Below are 16,217 nucleotides of genomic sequence, written 5' to 3'. Positions count from 1 at the left end.
GTTGGGACACTCCATCACACTACCACCTCATTCTCTTTTCTGTGAATACCAATCTCGTCTTCCAGACCCGGGGATGGCTAGACCGCCAAACTCCTGGGCTTTCGGCCAACAGTTTATGCTTCTCAAACAAATAACAATGATTTTCTAAAGGAACAGACTGACGGCCGCTTTTGGCTTCTGCTTTAGCTTGTCATGGCTGTCTTTTGGAGAAGCCATCTGTAACCCTGGTATCCCGGCTGTGGCAGTGGCGGGATCCGACCAGCTGGACTCTGTTTCTCTTGTAACCCCTGAAGGCGTCGAACGCACAACGGGGACGGCGTCCGGAAGGCGTCCCTGGTGGCCCAAAAGTGAAGGGTAGATGCTGCTTGACATTGATGATGATGGTTGTCGTAATGGGGGTGTTAAGGTGCTGTGATCCTGGTAGTTCCCAGGCAAGAACGTTTATTTAGAGAGTCACGCAGGGGAGAAGTGTGTCTACTAGGAGTGTGAGTGGACGCATACAACGTGGCAGGTGAACACTTTCCAACTGCCCTCACAATCAGTCAGTCGGCTTCTGCAGACCCTCACCAGGCGTCCAGGTACACACGGACCTTGAAAATCTTAGCCCAGGCATACCAAGAAGAAAAATGGCTGTGGTGGTCTTGTGGTCGAAGTTGGACCCTGAAGTTGTCTTTTTCGGCCATAGCGAAGTTGAAGCTGGCCTTTCTCCTGCAATTCGGCGACTACCAGCAAATGGGTCCGCGTTAGACACCAAATCAACAAGTTCACGGAGACGAGCCGGCATGGGAATGGTCATTTGTGAGTCGAGACTCCAGTTGCCAGAGCCTAGAACTTAACCTCTATTTTAGAGCGCGATGGTTGCAACACCAGCGCCCAATAGTCACGGAATGCAGAATTCGTCTCATCCATAAGGGGCTGGATTTTCGGGTCGTCTTTCGTTTGGGATGGACTTTCACATACTCCTTGCTTTACCTCATCCTCCGAAAAGAATGGCTCTCATAAGAGATTGAGAAAACCTGCCTGGACTAAGCCGGGCGATGGGCGGCTGGAAGCAACCGATTTTAGCGTCATATCGAAGAACTTGTTGTTTAGCAACTTCCAGTCTTGGAACGCCAATAGTTCAGCAAACAGTTCATCTTTCAAGGGATGCTTGCAATCTTCTCTGTCTATGAGAGAATTGGACATTAATGAACGAGCCTCAACAGCCATGTCCCATATCTCCCCTGCCAAGATTTCATGTGTTGGCCGCGCTCTAGCCTGAGAGACCCTGCTTCAACGGTATGGCTGATCTGAAATACATTCGTCGTCATGATGCATATACCAGAGACATTCGGACGTTGTAGAGGGAAGCATTTGCATACGACAAACCATCAGACTTCCGTAAGATTCTTAGATCAAGACCTATGTTCCAGGTCAATTATTCCATGAACGACAGTACTTTCCCATTACCCTTGACTTCATGGTTTAGCATTTTGTATAATACATATCCATGGCAATGACAATACCAATCACTAATATCCGTATCTCTGTACCGCTGAACGCCTTGTCTCCGTGCACATTCGGAACCCCAGGGTCCCCTGCTGCACTCCCGCATCTACGGTTCAAGATGCAGTGCAGATCAATATTGGGCTTTTCTTTTTTTTAATGATGTGGATCCTGTGAGAGTGATCCACGAGCCCTCAATGAGGATGCCCAAGTTGTGATAACGGGGCTTGCATTGATTGTTTTCAATAATTATTTATACGGCCAGCAGTATGTCTCTCGGTGGTGAGGTGCATGGCACAGCGATAATTCTATCCAATAAACCTTTAGTTGTGATACCTGATGCTTTTCATGTACTGTAGGATTGCTCCGATACCCCTGTCGATTACGCTGCACTGTGACCCATCAGTAACGTCCTTGAGTCCTTGACTGTCTGTGCCTTCTTCGGACCATAGACCCCTTGAGCATTCCCCAGGTTTAATTGTTTGATACTGCAGCATAGAATTAATGGAACTTTGGGCATAGTCGGTTGTAGGTAAGCGGAAGAGTAAGCGGCGATCTTGAGATAACGATGGAATGGTTCTGTTGAATCTCTTTTCCTCTTTTTCTTCTATACGTAGCAAAATCTCCTGCTTCTGTTGATTTCAGCTGGAAGGAAGCTGTACTGTTTTCCTTTTTCTCCAAGAGCTAACTTTCTTTAGATGCACTAACCATTAAATAAAAAGGTTGAGCTTCTCCCACCGGATCGAAGCCCCATGTCCCCTGTCCCAAGTCCTCCTAGACCCCTGCTCTCTGACGCACACCCCTTCCCCTGACACTCGCACATGGGCCCCCCGTCAAACGACCGGGGAGAATGCTTAGCTCTTGCGACCATCGTGGATCCTGGCTGCAACATCTTGTCCCCTCACTCAACTCTGCCTTTCCGCCGCCATCAACGGATAGGCTCAGCCATGCTAACCAAGCTCCTGGGAACGCAACAAGAAAAGAGGCGCTCAACTCCCGCCAGCGAACGACGCAAGTCATCAGTCGTAAAAGTTTGGCAACAGTAGCTCTTCCCCAACATGTTCCCCTTTTGGCCCCCGGCCTTTCGGCGCTGCCATCCTTACCTCTGATCTGTCTGCACGATCAAGCCCTTCGGGTAAGGCGGCCAAGCCATCTTCACCTCCTGGTCAGTAGGTGAACCAAGTGGCTGGAATGGATATGGGTTGGAATGTCAAATTTGTGATTGACGTAGATTCTGTGAGCTTATTAGAATAGTTCATGTATCAGAACGGCCTACTATGGATGCAGGACAGGATTATGTCATATGTGATGGATGGTAAAAGGGAGCATCAATGGATTGGTACCATAAGTGTTGTGTTTGTGCGTGTTACTTTTCACATCGAGAGCATTCATTCGTCAAAGGTTATCTCTGTATGCAACAAAAATCCATCAATATTGCTAGAGTTTGACTATCAACTGCAGAGCGTCATGTCACCTTGAACGCCGAGTTCCAAGGTCTGGGTGGTCTGGGTTTTTGTCGATGGGATCTTCATAATCGACGATCATAGCCCGATACGTATAAGAGCTTGCTTGTGTAACAACACCAACCCACTTTCTCATAAGAAATAACAATAGCTCGGGCCTAGCGACCAGTTGTACGAAGCTCCGCTGCATGTTTCTGACTTATACCATCAGAATGAAGACGTGTTCTCCAGGGTCAGACATTGATCTGGGCTGCTTGCTCCGGACAATTCTGTATACTTTTGAAGGCTCCGATTAACGCTGCACTTGCTGACTTGACACTAGAAGTCTTGGCTGAGATCGAAATGGCATTTTGCAGGAAATAAGGATGTCTACCAAATATGAGACTAAATTTAATGAAGACTAGCTGCACTCTCCCCTCACTTCTGCCCTCATACCGATGCGACTCTATGTTTGCTTTTGCGGCCGACCGATGGAACAGCATGGACAGTTTCTCAAGATCTGTGGTGGGTTGGTCTAAGACCTATCCGTAGCTGTTGGGACTACGGATACAAGCCCCGGAAATGCTAGTGAGCTGTCTCAGACATCGATCGATACTAAGGTGTCCGTAGATTAGGACCAACGTGCAAGCATCGAGAAGTAAACCTTGTCAGGTAAATATCTGCAGCATTACTAGATTAGGAAATGGCATCGTGGTTTCTCAACGTGTCTTGCAATATGTTTATCAGCGGTTCAAATATCCTGAGAATTGGAGGGCTTATGCAACTTCCATTCAAGGCATCGCACAATGAACAAGTTGATCAAATTGACCAGCTCCAGAGCTATTTGTAATGACTCTCAGACAACAAGAGCAGCAAGCAAGACGATTCTAATAAACAGCACAAAGCTTTCACCAAACAAAGTGCACAAGCATGATGCAAGACCAGTCGTTATCCACTCTTTCCGGGGCCTCATTTTGTGCAAGACGCAAGACGCAAGACAATTATCCACGCTTTGATCCCTTGAGAAGATAGCATATTTCCGGATATCTATCGTGTGTTCATTATGAATGCTTGGAACGCAAATCCCTTTTGATTCTGTCTTCTTTCAGCAAATATCGTCGAGCAGCTTGACAAGGGACGCGTGTTGATCAGTTCTCATAGTACAATGCTTCGCATGCCCCATCGCTTGGTACGTACACAGCAACGATGAGCCCCCATCGATGCCAAGAAACTCTTTCAGCTTTGTCCTTCTTTGTTCACTTCCCCTGCTATACCGGTATCCTGAGTCGCTGTGTGCTGGATCGGGGCTGTTCAACACGGACGTACAGGCTGATGACAACATTAATCAACACTGCATGGCAAAGTGGTAGAACCTGGTCCAGACTCAGCTGAGGTGCTTGGACCACTGAGGTGCTTGGACCATTGAGGAACAAGGAGAATGGTCGACAGTCCTGGCTAAGCCTAACAGCTGCGATCAGGGTTGGTCTTCTGGGAACACCCTAAGGATGTCATGAATGAGTATTGCCAATATCAGAGGGTGTGCCATGAGTGTGCATTGGTTTCCTGACCATGTTCCACATATCACACCGCATCCCTTTGCAATAGGATGTACAGTACAAAAGGGAAAGGTAGAATGAGAAATCTGCCAAGCGTAAATGGAAATATGACGGTTCTCATGGTCGCGTCCTCAACCACTATTGCGATTATTTGGGGCAAAACACTGTGGATGCTGAAATCATGATGGAATGTGTACCTAACTCACTGTACCTCAAAACTTGGCTTGTTCTTGACAGTCGTCTACCTTCCAGCCTAAGGTACCTGGAGTACCTGTGTAAAACGAAGTGAGATGAAATTATGATCAGAGTGCCCACGACGAAACCGCTGCTCGTTCGGGACGTATCTGTGTGGTAATGCAATTCGGACTCAATCACATGGTTGTATTCGTCTAACATCACTTGATATAGATAAGGTGGAGAGGTTGGGGTCTTGACGTTAATCTGCTTTTTGACTAGTTTATGCGGGAGATGAGGCTCTAGGGTATTGGTTTTTCGCTCTGTTCGCGAATGGTAAGGAGACATGAAACTAGGCTGCCCCAGCGCGGAATGCGAAGGGAAATCCCGATTCAAGTACAAACTTAACTCATGAGCCACAAGATGTAGGTGAGGCCTATCACCAAAATCTATCTACTCAATGTATGAGAGTTGCGTGATGAATCAAGATCCAGTGTATCTGTAGAAACACAGACACAGTTTCAACAAAGTTCAGTCGCATAACGTTTAAAGAACCTCAATACGCGCCACGCCTCAATCAGGTACATGCGTGATTGCGAACAACCTGTAAATACCTGGTGGAGATACGGTGTGATAACCTTGAAGAGATACCGTATGCTTTTCGAATGGTCCAACTTAGCCTGGCTTATTCACGACTTCATCAACAAGCAGGTTCTCGCATCCATGGCACATTGCCCGGTCACGCTGGTCAGCATTCATTTTCCTGCGGTTCTTGGCACGGTTGCAACCTGCTCCAGTCAAGTTATCCGAAGAGCAACATCGGGCAAATAGATCGGTTGTGGCCCATAAGAAGTCCCTGCTCTTGGTTTCGGCTTGAGTATTAGGGTTAGGCCTTCTGAAGAGTCCCACTGCAGGAAAGCTTCTTTGCAATGGCGAGACAGTCTGCCTGGCACTATGGAGGAAATGGCATCCGTGCCCCAGTTAGGATCATCTGCAGGATAGCTGATGCCACACTAACTGGGCTCCGAGATACAGGGTGTGCGGGGTAGAGTAACCTAAGTCGGGGAGGATGAGCTGATCTCGAGATACGCATCATTGTTTGCTTGGACATTCGGTCATGATGAATCAAGTCACCGGGAACCACAATCATGCGGCGTTATGGTTGTTTAAGCATTGTTAGACGAGAGCAGGCCGTCAACCGCTGAGTGGAATAAGAGGGGAACAATCGCTCCGCTGCAGGCTATAGAGACAAAATCGACTGCTCAACCTCGATGAAGGACTTCTAAGCACATCTCCGGCGTGTCCCACCAAGCATATTTAGATCCATGATTCCATCAGTTCTGTCATGATAGGCGATTCTCGATGCATATTTAACATATCCAGATGCTTACACAGGGATGCGATGACTAAGGCATGATCGTTGCCAAGATGTCTGTCACATTGATGGGCTGCTCTCCGGACGATGCCCCTTGTCAAAGAGGCTGCGGAATCCTGCCGCCACAGTCGAAACCAAAACCACTCCACTTGCAAGAACCCCTTTCTGAGGCGTGCGGGGATACGACGCCGTGACACAGTTGGCTACGGCTACCTAACTACTACTGTACCTAAGCTAGGCAGGGAGTTAGCTTGGTGCATTGTAGAGCCGAGGAGAATAATCGATAGCTTCGGTTCAAACATTACCCATCAACAATAGGAAGCTTGTTAACTAGCTATCTCGCATGAGAAACACTTCTGCATCATTGTCAATATCATTCTTGCAAGGGCCTTGGTCCTCCCGACTTTGCATGCAATCGTAAGACAAATGCTAACGGAACATGCCTTTTCATAGCCGCGACCAGGTTGCCTTGGAGTATGGCGAGTTGGACCACCCAGTAAAACACAACCTACCCAAGAAATGGTTCCTATTTTGACACACCGGTAACAAAGGCACGAAGGTTCAACGTGGACACCTCCATGAAGGCATAGTAATTCATTGCATCGTGACGGACGCTGCTTGTCAACATCCGTGCCGTGAAAGCGAATTTGGTGCCATGTGCCAGAGGATAATAATCCTCGACAGCCAGGGGCACCCGACATCGACAGACAAGACAGACTACACCAAGCCATCCGTGTGCCAAATTAACTTGGTGGGCTGCAACTTGATGGTGTCTGCCGCTGGTGGAACCCTGCGACGCTACGCTAGCCTTACACCTCTATGGATGTACTATGTATTTTGGGGCGACGATAAGGCTAGCTTAAACGTCACGCCAGTGTAAGCTCCGTTCGTTAGCAGTCTAGCCTGAGCATTGACGAGGCGGGAATCGTGCCACAAGGCGGAGCAATTGAAGATCGAGACCATTCGAACATGGTCATCTCTGCGGTCTATCAGGGCTGAATTCCTCGCTCATCCCGGTGGTACGGGACGTGATGGGTCCCATTCCTCCTTGTTGCACAGGTGCAGAGGCCTTCGTTACACCATACCCGAGGTTACTGTAGATTTGATTTCAGCAGAAGACTCAAAATCGCCGACTTGTTACGTATCACAATCACCTCCCGCGGTTGGTGGGTCAAACCACCATCAGCCCAATACTCTGGCCACGCTACGCTACCTGCGTCTGGGGACACGCGAAAGATAGTTACCGAGCCGAGACAAGCCAGTTTGGCCCTGGTAATCGCGACAAGCGAAGTTCAGACGGCAGGACTATCTCAATAATCCTATGTGACGATATGGCCATCATCCTGGTCTATGCAAGGCTTCAAGCAGAAGGGATTGTGCTGGACATAGCTGAGCTGCCCATTCTTTGAAAAGACGTCGTGTAGCTGTGACACGACCAGGAGGTTTACGTAGGACACACATAGTGATAAAACCTGTTCGGATATTGACACGATCCGCAACGTCGGAACCTCTGGAACTACATGAATTATCCCATCTGTAACGTAACTTGATTACTACAATGTGCCCGTGTCTCTTTGGAAAGGACAAGCCTCCATCGATAACAGACGCTATTGTTGGTCGTCCTGCCGGCAACTAACGTGTACATGGAAGAACCGTTCGGCACGTGTGATCCACATCTTGGCTGCTCAGCCGTCAAAGAATTCGTTAGTGTCTGGGAGTTGCCATTCTATCTTGCTAATCTCCGTTCACAGACGGGGGGGAACAGCCCGGCAGAGGGGCATTCATCATCAGGGGCAAAACTTCGATCTTCTCCAATGGCTTATTACAACATACGTCAGATTCTAAAGGGGTCCACAGCCGTGTTCTAGGTAATCTGTTTACAACGGCGGAGCAATCTCTTCGAACACCAAGCAGCCGCAAATGGCACAGATCTGCATAGAGAATGAATCCCTGCGCAGATCGTTCCTGGTGGCGTTTCATCTCCAAGCCTTTCCCTCAGGCTAAGTTACCCAAAACTCTTTAGTCGTTTATCAAGACGTTGGAGTGGCTTTCATATGATATCAAATTGCCATAGACTCAACCTGCTCTTGTCAAAAGCCTACCGGAGGTGAGCACGACCTTTTGACGGAGTTCGGAAGTGTTGCAAGACATCAATTTGGTAAGGAGACACCAGATGGATATGATAACCAATGCACACCCCTCGTCAGGGGCGGCCGCTCATGATTGGTTATCCAAGTTTTACTCCCTGTCGAGACATCCATATTTGCGGACTTTCTTTTTTTCACGGCACCGGTAAACGAAAGCAGTCTGGCACCTTGCAGTCGGCGCTGGAGTACGAGCTGACATCCAACTTTCGGGGTCCACATGCAGCCATACACTGAGGCGTCGTCCAAATATTCAATTCATTTAGATTTAGCATAACACTTAATACCTTGGATCTGTATGCTGATTCACGTTAATAATAAAAGCGTGGGGGAATTAGATTTCGAGACGTTTAGCTAATTCGTATCATCCTTAGCGAGAGCATTAGTTTGTAAAACTCCCTGTTAATGTCACAGCCGGAGATAGCGATGCCCACTGCCGTGAAACCTTCAGCTCGTAATGGCAACCTGCCTCTGTCCCGAGCGCCTACGGAGTGTGGGCTGTGAGAATGGTTGGAGGACGAGGTTAGCATCACTATTTGATATTCCTTGTCGCTTACTTGGTAGATCCAAACTTACCGATTCCAATAATCGCAGGGTTTATTATGCATGTAGACTTGTTTGTCCATAAGCTTTTTGGTCGCTCCCGGTCATCGTTGCTGAGGGGAGCACCCACCAGTTCCGGTCCCGGTTCCATTGTCGTAAATGGCGGCTTAAACGGCTCAAGATGATTTTCTCAACAAGTCAGAATGTATACCATTCGAAGAATAAATTTATCTCAGTTAGATCGGTGCACAAGAACCGTTCTTCCCAAATTATTGGTGCAGGGTTCTCAGGAAGACTTGGTCAACTTGCGTTATGTCAGGCGAAGAACGGCTTCCAGTGAACCCAACATGCTCCCTTTCTTATTGAACAGCCGAAAAGATTCAGGTCAAACGACAAGCGCTGGCTTAAGACGTGGGCATGGACGTTCGCTTGCTTGGCCTTGCATGCTTAAGGCACATCTCAACGAGATTGTGCGGAGCTGTGATCCAACAGGCATATTCCACGTGTGGGATACTTACTATCATGCTTCTGGGTAGTCCTTGCTGTGATGCGTTCAAGCGTGATGGTTTGAGAGCTTGTTATGTTTGAACGGTTTAGCTGAGATAATATAGAATCTTGCGAGCAGCCCAAAGACAGACCCGGTCTCCGATCTCGACTGGCATGTTGATTCACCCAATACATGTGGATTTGTTAGAGCAAAGCTGTAATGTTTAATTAAACATGTCTTTGACTGCTTTTTTCTTTCATTTAATACTTCCGTGACAGCTTCCTCATACGATGCATGCCTGCCTTCTGTATGAGCCCAGCTCCGTGAGAAACTTTGAACGACGGCACAACGACCATCCTTGACTAAGTGTTTGGATACCACACATAACACGTTAATATATCACACGCTCATCAATAGGCTTACACATGGCATAATGGCTCCCTTATGTCTTCATAGTACCAGTCGGGAGTTATGCCCTACCTCTTGTCTCCCCAAACGCCTTATGTGGGCCAGTGAAATACATTCACGAACAAGACAGGCCATTACACCAGCAATGTGACTGAATATGAGCGAAATCCTGGCAACTACCCACTCTTTTCACGAATGTGAGATCTCGGATTCATTGCTGTCTGGATAATGCATATAATGCTCAGGAGCCGCGAAGATTCTCAAATTCTGAGGTCTGACTTTGACACACTTTGACACACACTTTGATAATGCCATCCAATGTATTTCACTTCACTGCCCCACGGTGACCTGGAGTTTGCTTGTTGTCAGGCACATTGGATGGCGACAGAGCAACGCAATCAGTCCTCCAGGTGAACCTTGACAGGGCAACGGGAAGGGCCATTTATCCATACGTAGATTAATAATTTACGAGCAAAAGCAATTCTGTAGGTGAGTCTTGCTATGCAAAGGGAACTAAACTAGCTACTCTCGATTTCTTTTGATGTAGTGAGATGTCCTAAAAGATAATTGAGATAGTGTATTCTTGCATTGTCTAATTCTGCATATCAAGGATTGCCATATGATACCTTTGGAAGCTCCCTTTCGCTATCATGATTGTTAAGAAAGTCGATACAGATAACTGAAGCTTCAGAGATATTCTAAGGTCCTCGACTTCTCATGTGGAATGATTCCTGTGTATCACTGTGACCTGGCGGAACCTGCGCCTATCGCAGCTCTCAATATGTGTGTCCCGATACGATAGCAATGGCAAGTGAAGAAACGTGCAGACTAATCAAAGTTTCATACCTCATAGAAAATATATAATACGAGGTTTTGCGACCTAGCTACTTTTGAAGGGATCGCAGCCGATGTTGGGAGAAGTTGATTGTGGTGAACATTTCAAGGCGTTTTCGATATCACTCCTTTGTTATTACCTGCCATTCAGCCAAAGTAAGATTATGACTCTTCATACATAATATTTCTATACAACAGTACTCAGAAAATCACGAGAGTTTAGGAGGTTTGTCTCGGCAACTTTGCCCTCTTATGCTTTAGGGTAAATTGACTTACATGGATGTGAAAACCATCTGTTTGTGTGAGTTTGGTGGAAGTCATCCATGCACGCATGAACTTTGAAGTAAAGTCAAAGAACGGTTGAACAATAACGGAATAATGAGAATGAGTCAAATTTTCCATTTCTATGAGGCTACATACAGATAAAGGCCATTAGTAACTGAATCCTTTGAGTCAATGTGTTCCTTCCACGCAGGTAACCACCAATTCCAACTGTCAGTTCTCGTGACTGAGTTGGAGCCGACTCGCACAACCTTTGCATTGATTGAACTCAGTCACAGCACCTGAGAAGACATCTCATTATTTGGAACCACTGAGAGGGGATTGCAGAGGTATATAGAAGACTGTTATCGCACAGGCGAATGTGCGTAGTCAATGAAACAGTTGTCTAGCCTTGACCTTCAGCTTTGCCAGCCAACAGGTATATCATAACCTCCACTGCTGCCATACTGAACATATTGGCTAAAGCCCAGTATCATATTTCTGGTGGAGGGTTAGAAGCTGGAGGATTTGACCAGAGAGGTGATCGCGAGATGTATGACATGAGTAACGGTGTCACTAGTTCATTGTTATGTCCTGGGGATTATTCTAGAGACTGGGCGACTTCTAGGCATTGGCGCCTGCTTCCTTCTGGTAGTTTATTTCCCCTATGTGACTGCCGAGCACTTTCGCCTCATAAAGCCATGCAGGCAAGCCCGGCGGTTCTGTAGCAACTACGGACATGGAGAGATATGAACATGTCGAGGAAATATGAATAGAATTTCCCAAACTTAAGTACATTTCATAACCACAGAACTTATGAACTGCCCTTAGACAGTGACGGTTGTTGAAAATGATGCTGTCAGGCTAAGAAGCGAGACGATGAACTCCCCGGAATGGAGGCATCTTCCAAGGAGCCTCTTTCGTAGAGATCTCGCATACGTGATTACCTACCTATATTACCGGAATTTGCAGCACGCCACTGTGACTATCTTTATGTATTATACCGGGAAGTGATGAGTTATTAGATGGTATCCCGTAGCCGCTTAGGCGAACGGCGATCTTTCGAGATCTTGGAGAACAGAAGCCATTGCATTTTCTCTGAGAATTTAATATTATACTTTTAACATAAATTTGCCCTTGTAAAGGCCTGCTAGCATGTATACAGGCTCTGATCGACCGTCATCCAGGTCTTTGATGCAGAGTGTACACTTATGATAGGGTGCTATTGGAATATTGGCTCCATAAATGATCGGTATTGAGCTAATATCATCGGGCTCGAAGTCACTGCCTGATCATGAAGCACAACAGCCTCAAGTCAAGCAAAGAGTAAAAGCGGGATTTAGGGATGTGAGCGAGCGAGCGAGCGCGTATCCTTGTATAAGAGCAACGCTATCATAGAAGTATCACCATGAATCAGTACCAGCTCGGAAAATATTTTGCAGGGGAGAAAGACAACGGGGCATAAGCATTCGAACTTGATACTGAGCTGTTACAATCGGACTTTCTTTTGAATCATCCGGCACAATCAACATCCTTCGGGATAGTATGAGCCCGGATCGAGGCTGTTTCAGGTTGCTTTGTATCGTGGAAATCTCAAATGGCAGCATTAAGAATCGTCACTGCAACAGACGTATTGCTCGGTTGCGAGAATGTTGCTGATGTTCTGACTTTGAGAAAGTACTGGACTTATTTATCACCTGCTAAAGATGTAATTATACAACATGACTGTTCAATGTCTGGTCAAAGGATGAAATTAATGCAATTTTGAAGAACTTCAAATCGACTTGTAGTTGACTGGTGTTGTTCAACTTGACGGGAATGGAACTCTCAAGCGGGGCAGTCAGCGGTACATTCGCCAAGTACAGGTACATCTATTAATGCGTCGGTTAATACACCCTGGTACACAGAAATGAGTTTATTTGAGCAGGAAAGTATAACATCATCCCTTCGCCCTCAAAAAGCAGTCCTTGAGCATGTAATTTAACAGATTAATGGCAGCTGGCTTCCTCGGATCGTTTCTGTGATTATCTGTCTCTTTATCGGTATACCTGCCGTAACTTAAATCCCTCTCTCTTTCACAGACCATTTATTTATTCTTCTCTCACCAAAGTCAGCACAATATACTGGAAATTCCACGAACTTGAGCCTTGTGCTTTGTTTTCTATCGATACAATATCCAGAAACCGACCGCTGGGACTTGGAGCCGTCGGGCATCCCAAATTATCGATCTATCCATAATCTGCAAACAGTAGGGCTGTGTGCGAACCGTCCCTCCGTTACTACGACTGCTATCAACATGAACTTTCCAAGACATGATATGCCAGGCATGGATATGGGCGGCGACTCATCCGGCTCCTCATCATCCTCCCACGGGTCAAGCATCATGACCATGGTCTTCCAAACCGAAACCCGCACGCCGCTCTACGCCAACTCGTGGACACCGAATAGCGCAGGTTCCTACGCAGGAACATGTATTTTCCTCGCTGTGCTTGCCATTATTGCGCGGGCCCTCGTCGCTTTCAAAGCTGTCCAGGAAGCTCGCTGGCTTGATCGCGAAGCTGCACGCCGTTACGTGGCTGTCAATGGCAAGATCCCCTTGTCGGAGCAGATAGCCTCTAGCCCCGACGCGCGCCGCATGACCCTCTCGGAGAACGGTCTCGAGGAAACCGTCGTCGTTGTGGAAAGGAAACGAGCAGCGATGAGGCCGTGGAGGTTCAGTGTTGATCCGGTTCGGGCATCTCTTGATACCATGATCGTCGGGATTGGATATCTCCTGTATGTCATGCGCATGGCTCCGAGAGCTTGATTGTGCCTGGACTATATGCTAATCGTGTCTTACAGCATGTTGGCCGTTATGACGATGAATGTCGGCTACTTCCTCTCCGTCCTGGCTGGTGTCTTTGTTGGCAGCCTAGCAGTCGGTCGATACATACCAACAGTTGAGCATTAGAGACATACTCAGAGCTTCGGCAGCAAATGATATTAGATGAAGTCGGTAGCACCACTAGGCGGTAATTCTCGCAATGGAATGGGCGGCGTTCAGGTTTTCGATCGAAATCAGCATGACACGAGCACGCGACCAAGTTTATATGACAGCATTCAATAAAGGTCACCAGGTGTTTCCGTCTCTCGTTTATATTGATGTTCTTTGCTATGCTTTCAGTCGCCTGCGTTAGTACTTCAGTTGTCGCCTGAGTGTAAAGTCGCATGTCACTTTTGTACCGGTACGTCAGCGGGGTATGAAAGCCGAAAACCTTCTCAAATCTGCTCACCATCAACAAACACGACCATGACAAAGCGGTACTAGTGGTACTGGAAGTACATACTAGACTAAGCTTGTTTCCTGACACGAGGAGGCAAGAAAACGGATCTCTTTTCTACGTGATAAAAGATTTAGGTAAGTTTAGTATATATTAGTATATCGTAGTATATTTTAGTAAACTCTTAGACCAGTTTATTTTGATACCCTGATCTAACATCAGAGGTTTTCTTGCTCTCTGAGGCTTCAACCACGACTAACTCCTCATCACCAGGGGCTTCACCACCTCCACCACCGTCTTGCTGAGTGCTGGACTGTAACGCTTTTGCAGTTTGTTTGTACTCGTTCTTGATCTCAGTCTTGACACTGGCAGGAGGCTTTCGTGTCGCATGCTCCTGGCCACGGAATGCAACTCGCTTGCCCCCACTCTTCGGGGACTCCTCGTGAAGCAAAGGCATTACAGCTAACTCCGTCGTCCGCAGTAATATGGTCTTCTGCATATAGTGAAATGGCATTCTCATCGGCTCGTGGGCAATAACGCGTTTCATGCGTTTCGTTGCAAGTCGTGCAGCGAATAGTGTGCTTGCAATGGTGAGCTACATGTCCTGGCTGAAGACACCGAGAGCACCACTCAGTCCATTAGGATCTAGAATTTGCCCTACTCAGTGAGTAGACGGCATCTCTTTCCCTCAGGAACTGGACGGCTGTACTTCATCGACTAACGGACCTTGAGAGCCAATTTGGACGAGCTCGGGAAGGCAAACTCAGCTTTCATGTCCATGTTTTTATGGTTACAACGGGCAGAAATGTGACATTGAATGGCAAGTTGAAGCGCAGCTACCTATCCGTAGTCTAGCTAGCTAAATAAATGACATCAAGATACTCTTCTATACTGTCAGAAGAAAAGGGGGCACAAACACAGGCACAAACACGCAACAGGCCATTCGCAGTGACCATACTATAAGAAACTAAACAAAAGAGCGAGAAGGAAGAAATCGTAGTTTTATTGGATTTTTCTTCTTCTTTTTTAATTTGCCCCTCTTGGATGAGCTGGATAGTTGGTAATGTTGCACCTCGAAGCACCTGTCTATAGACAATGCTTGTATGAGTATACTCAGATCATATTCTACTACGGTACCAACCGAGTCTAGGTATATCTATCGACTTGGGACCATCTCATATTTCCTCCAAACATATCCAGAAAAGCTCATAGTTCAAAGGGCCCTATATGGTTCCTGATATGCAAATTATGTTCCTCTGGGAATTGGCTACTTGATGAATAGAACTAAACAACACACCCTTGATGGCATGTAGTTATGTTATATTGCTATGTCCTGTAATCCATGGTGGCCCTCGTTCCGTCACCTTCCACTCTTATCCACAACCTGATGTAAAAGCTTGAGCTCCCCTGGCCTCAAACTTTGACAACACCCAACCTACCACGATTGAAGAACACCGGAACATTGGCGAGTTTGTGTAGGAAGTGGTCTAGCCATACCGTTTGCGAAGTGTAAGTGTTCATACAACTGTATCAAGGCTGACTGTGGCTAGCATGCGTGGGAATGGAAGGTATTGCTTATCCTTCTAACGTTGGACTGCCTGTACACCTCCCACTCTTTATAGAAATTATATTACTCAAGCGAACTATACCGTGACTATATATTCCAGTGAAGTGCCGATTGATGTAGGGTCACAGGGTTCATGTAGAGTTCTTGGGTTCCCTAGCACAGGGGAACAGGAACAGGAACCTCACGGATCGCAAGAAATACCAGCAGCCTCAGCGCGGGTCTGTTCCCAACACAGTACTGATTTGCTGTCTGCCTCAAGACCTCATTGCCAACTTTCACTCACTTACACCTCCAACTCTGACTTGATCTATCAACTCATCCCAACTAAGCCAAGATGATCCTTCATCCCCACCTCACCACCAAAGTGGAAAAGGCCGACCCCAAACCGCTTCTGTCGTAGGTACTCTTTTCCCTCATGTAACGTCATCTCATCTTGTTTCAATCCACGCGCACGCGCTGAAAGAAGAAAAGAAATTATGACAAAAATAGTAAAGTTTCCCCATAGGCGCAGCCGCACACGATCTTACCGGCCGAGAGAACCTCCCAATCATATGCCGCCAACTCTCCAAATGCGGTAAGAGATCCATTTCAATAACATTTTCATCTAGCAAGCCTGAACCTTCCTCCGTCCTTTCAAGGTTTGAACCAGGATCCTAGAGTTGAGCAAAAAAGACGATTCGC

General features: G+C 46.9%; 2 protein-coding genes across 2 annotated transcripts; one reads left to right on the top strand and one right to left on the bottom strand.

Moving 5' to 3' along the window:
• Positions 1-12,650: 12,650 nt before the first annotated feature.
• On the top strand, positions 12,651-13,899 carry FOBCDRAFT_226484 (Ctr copper transporter family-domain-containing protein). Its single transcript, XM_031186088.3, has 2 exons — positions 12,651-13,484; positions 13,551-13,899. Exons 1-2 carry the CDS (start codon positions 13,006-13,008, stop codon positions 13,657-13,659), a joined length of 588 nt encoding a protein of 195 aa, XP_031037223.2. The 5' UTR covers positions 12,651-13,005; the 3' UTR covers positions 13,660-13,899.
• Positions 13,900-14,163: 264 nt separating this feature from the next.
• FOBCDRAFT_320850 (uncharacterized protein) lies at positions 14,164-14,854 on the bottom strand (the record flags this gene model as incomplete). Its single annotated transcript, XM_059612056.1, has 2 exons — positions 14,230-14,854; positions 14,164-14,176 (listed from the first exon to the last, which is right to left on the bottom strand). The coding sequence occupies exons 1-2, from the start codon at positions 14,514-14,516 to the stop codon at positions 14,164-14,166; spliced, it is 300 nt and encodes a 99-aa protein (XP_059465166.1). The 5' UTR covers positions 14,517-14,854.
• Between the last annotated feature and the right edge of the window lie 1,363 nt (positions 14,855-16,217).

This window comes from Fusarium oxysporum, chromosome VI (genome assembly GCF_013085055.1).
Source record: "Fusarium oxysporum Fo47 chromosome VI, complete sequence".
Classification (NCBI taxonomy): Eukaryota; Fungi; Ascomycota; class Sordariomycetes; order Hypocreales; family Nectriaceae; genus Fusarium; species Fusarium oxysporum.
This window is presented reverse-complemented; position numbering and strand designations above follow the sequence as displayed.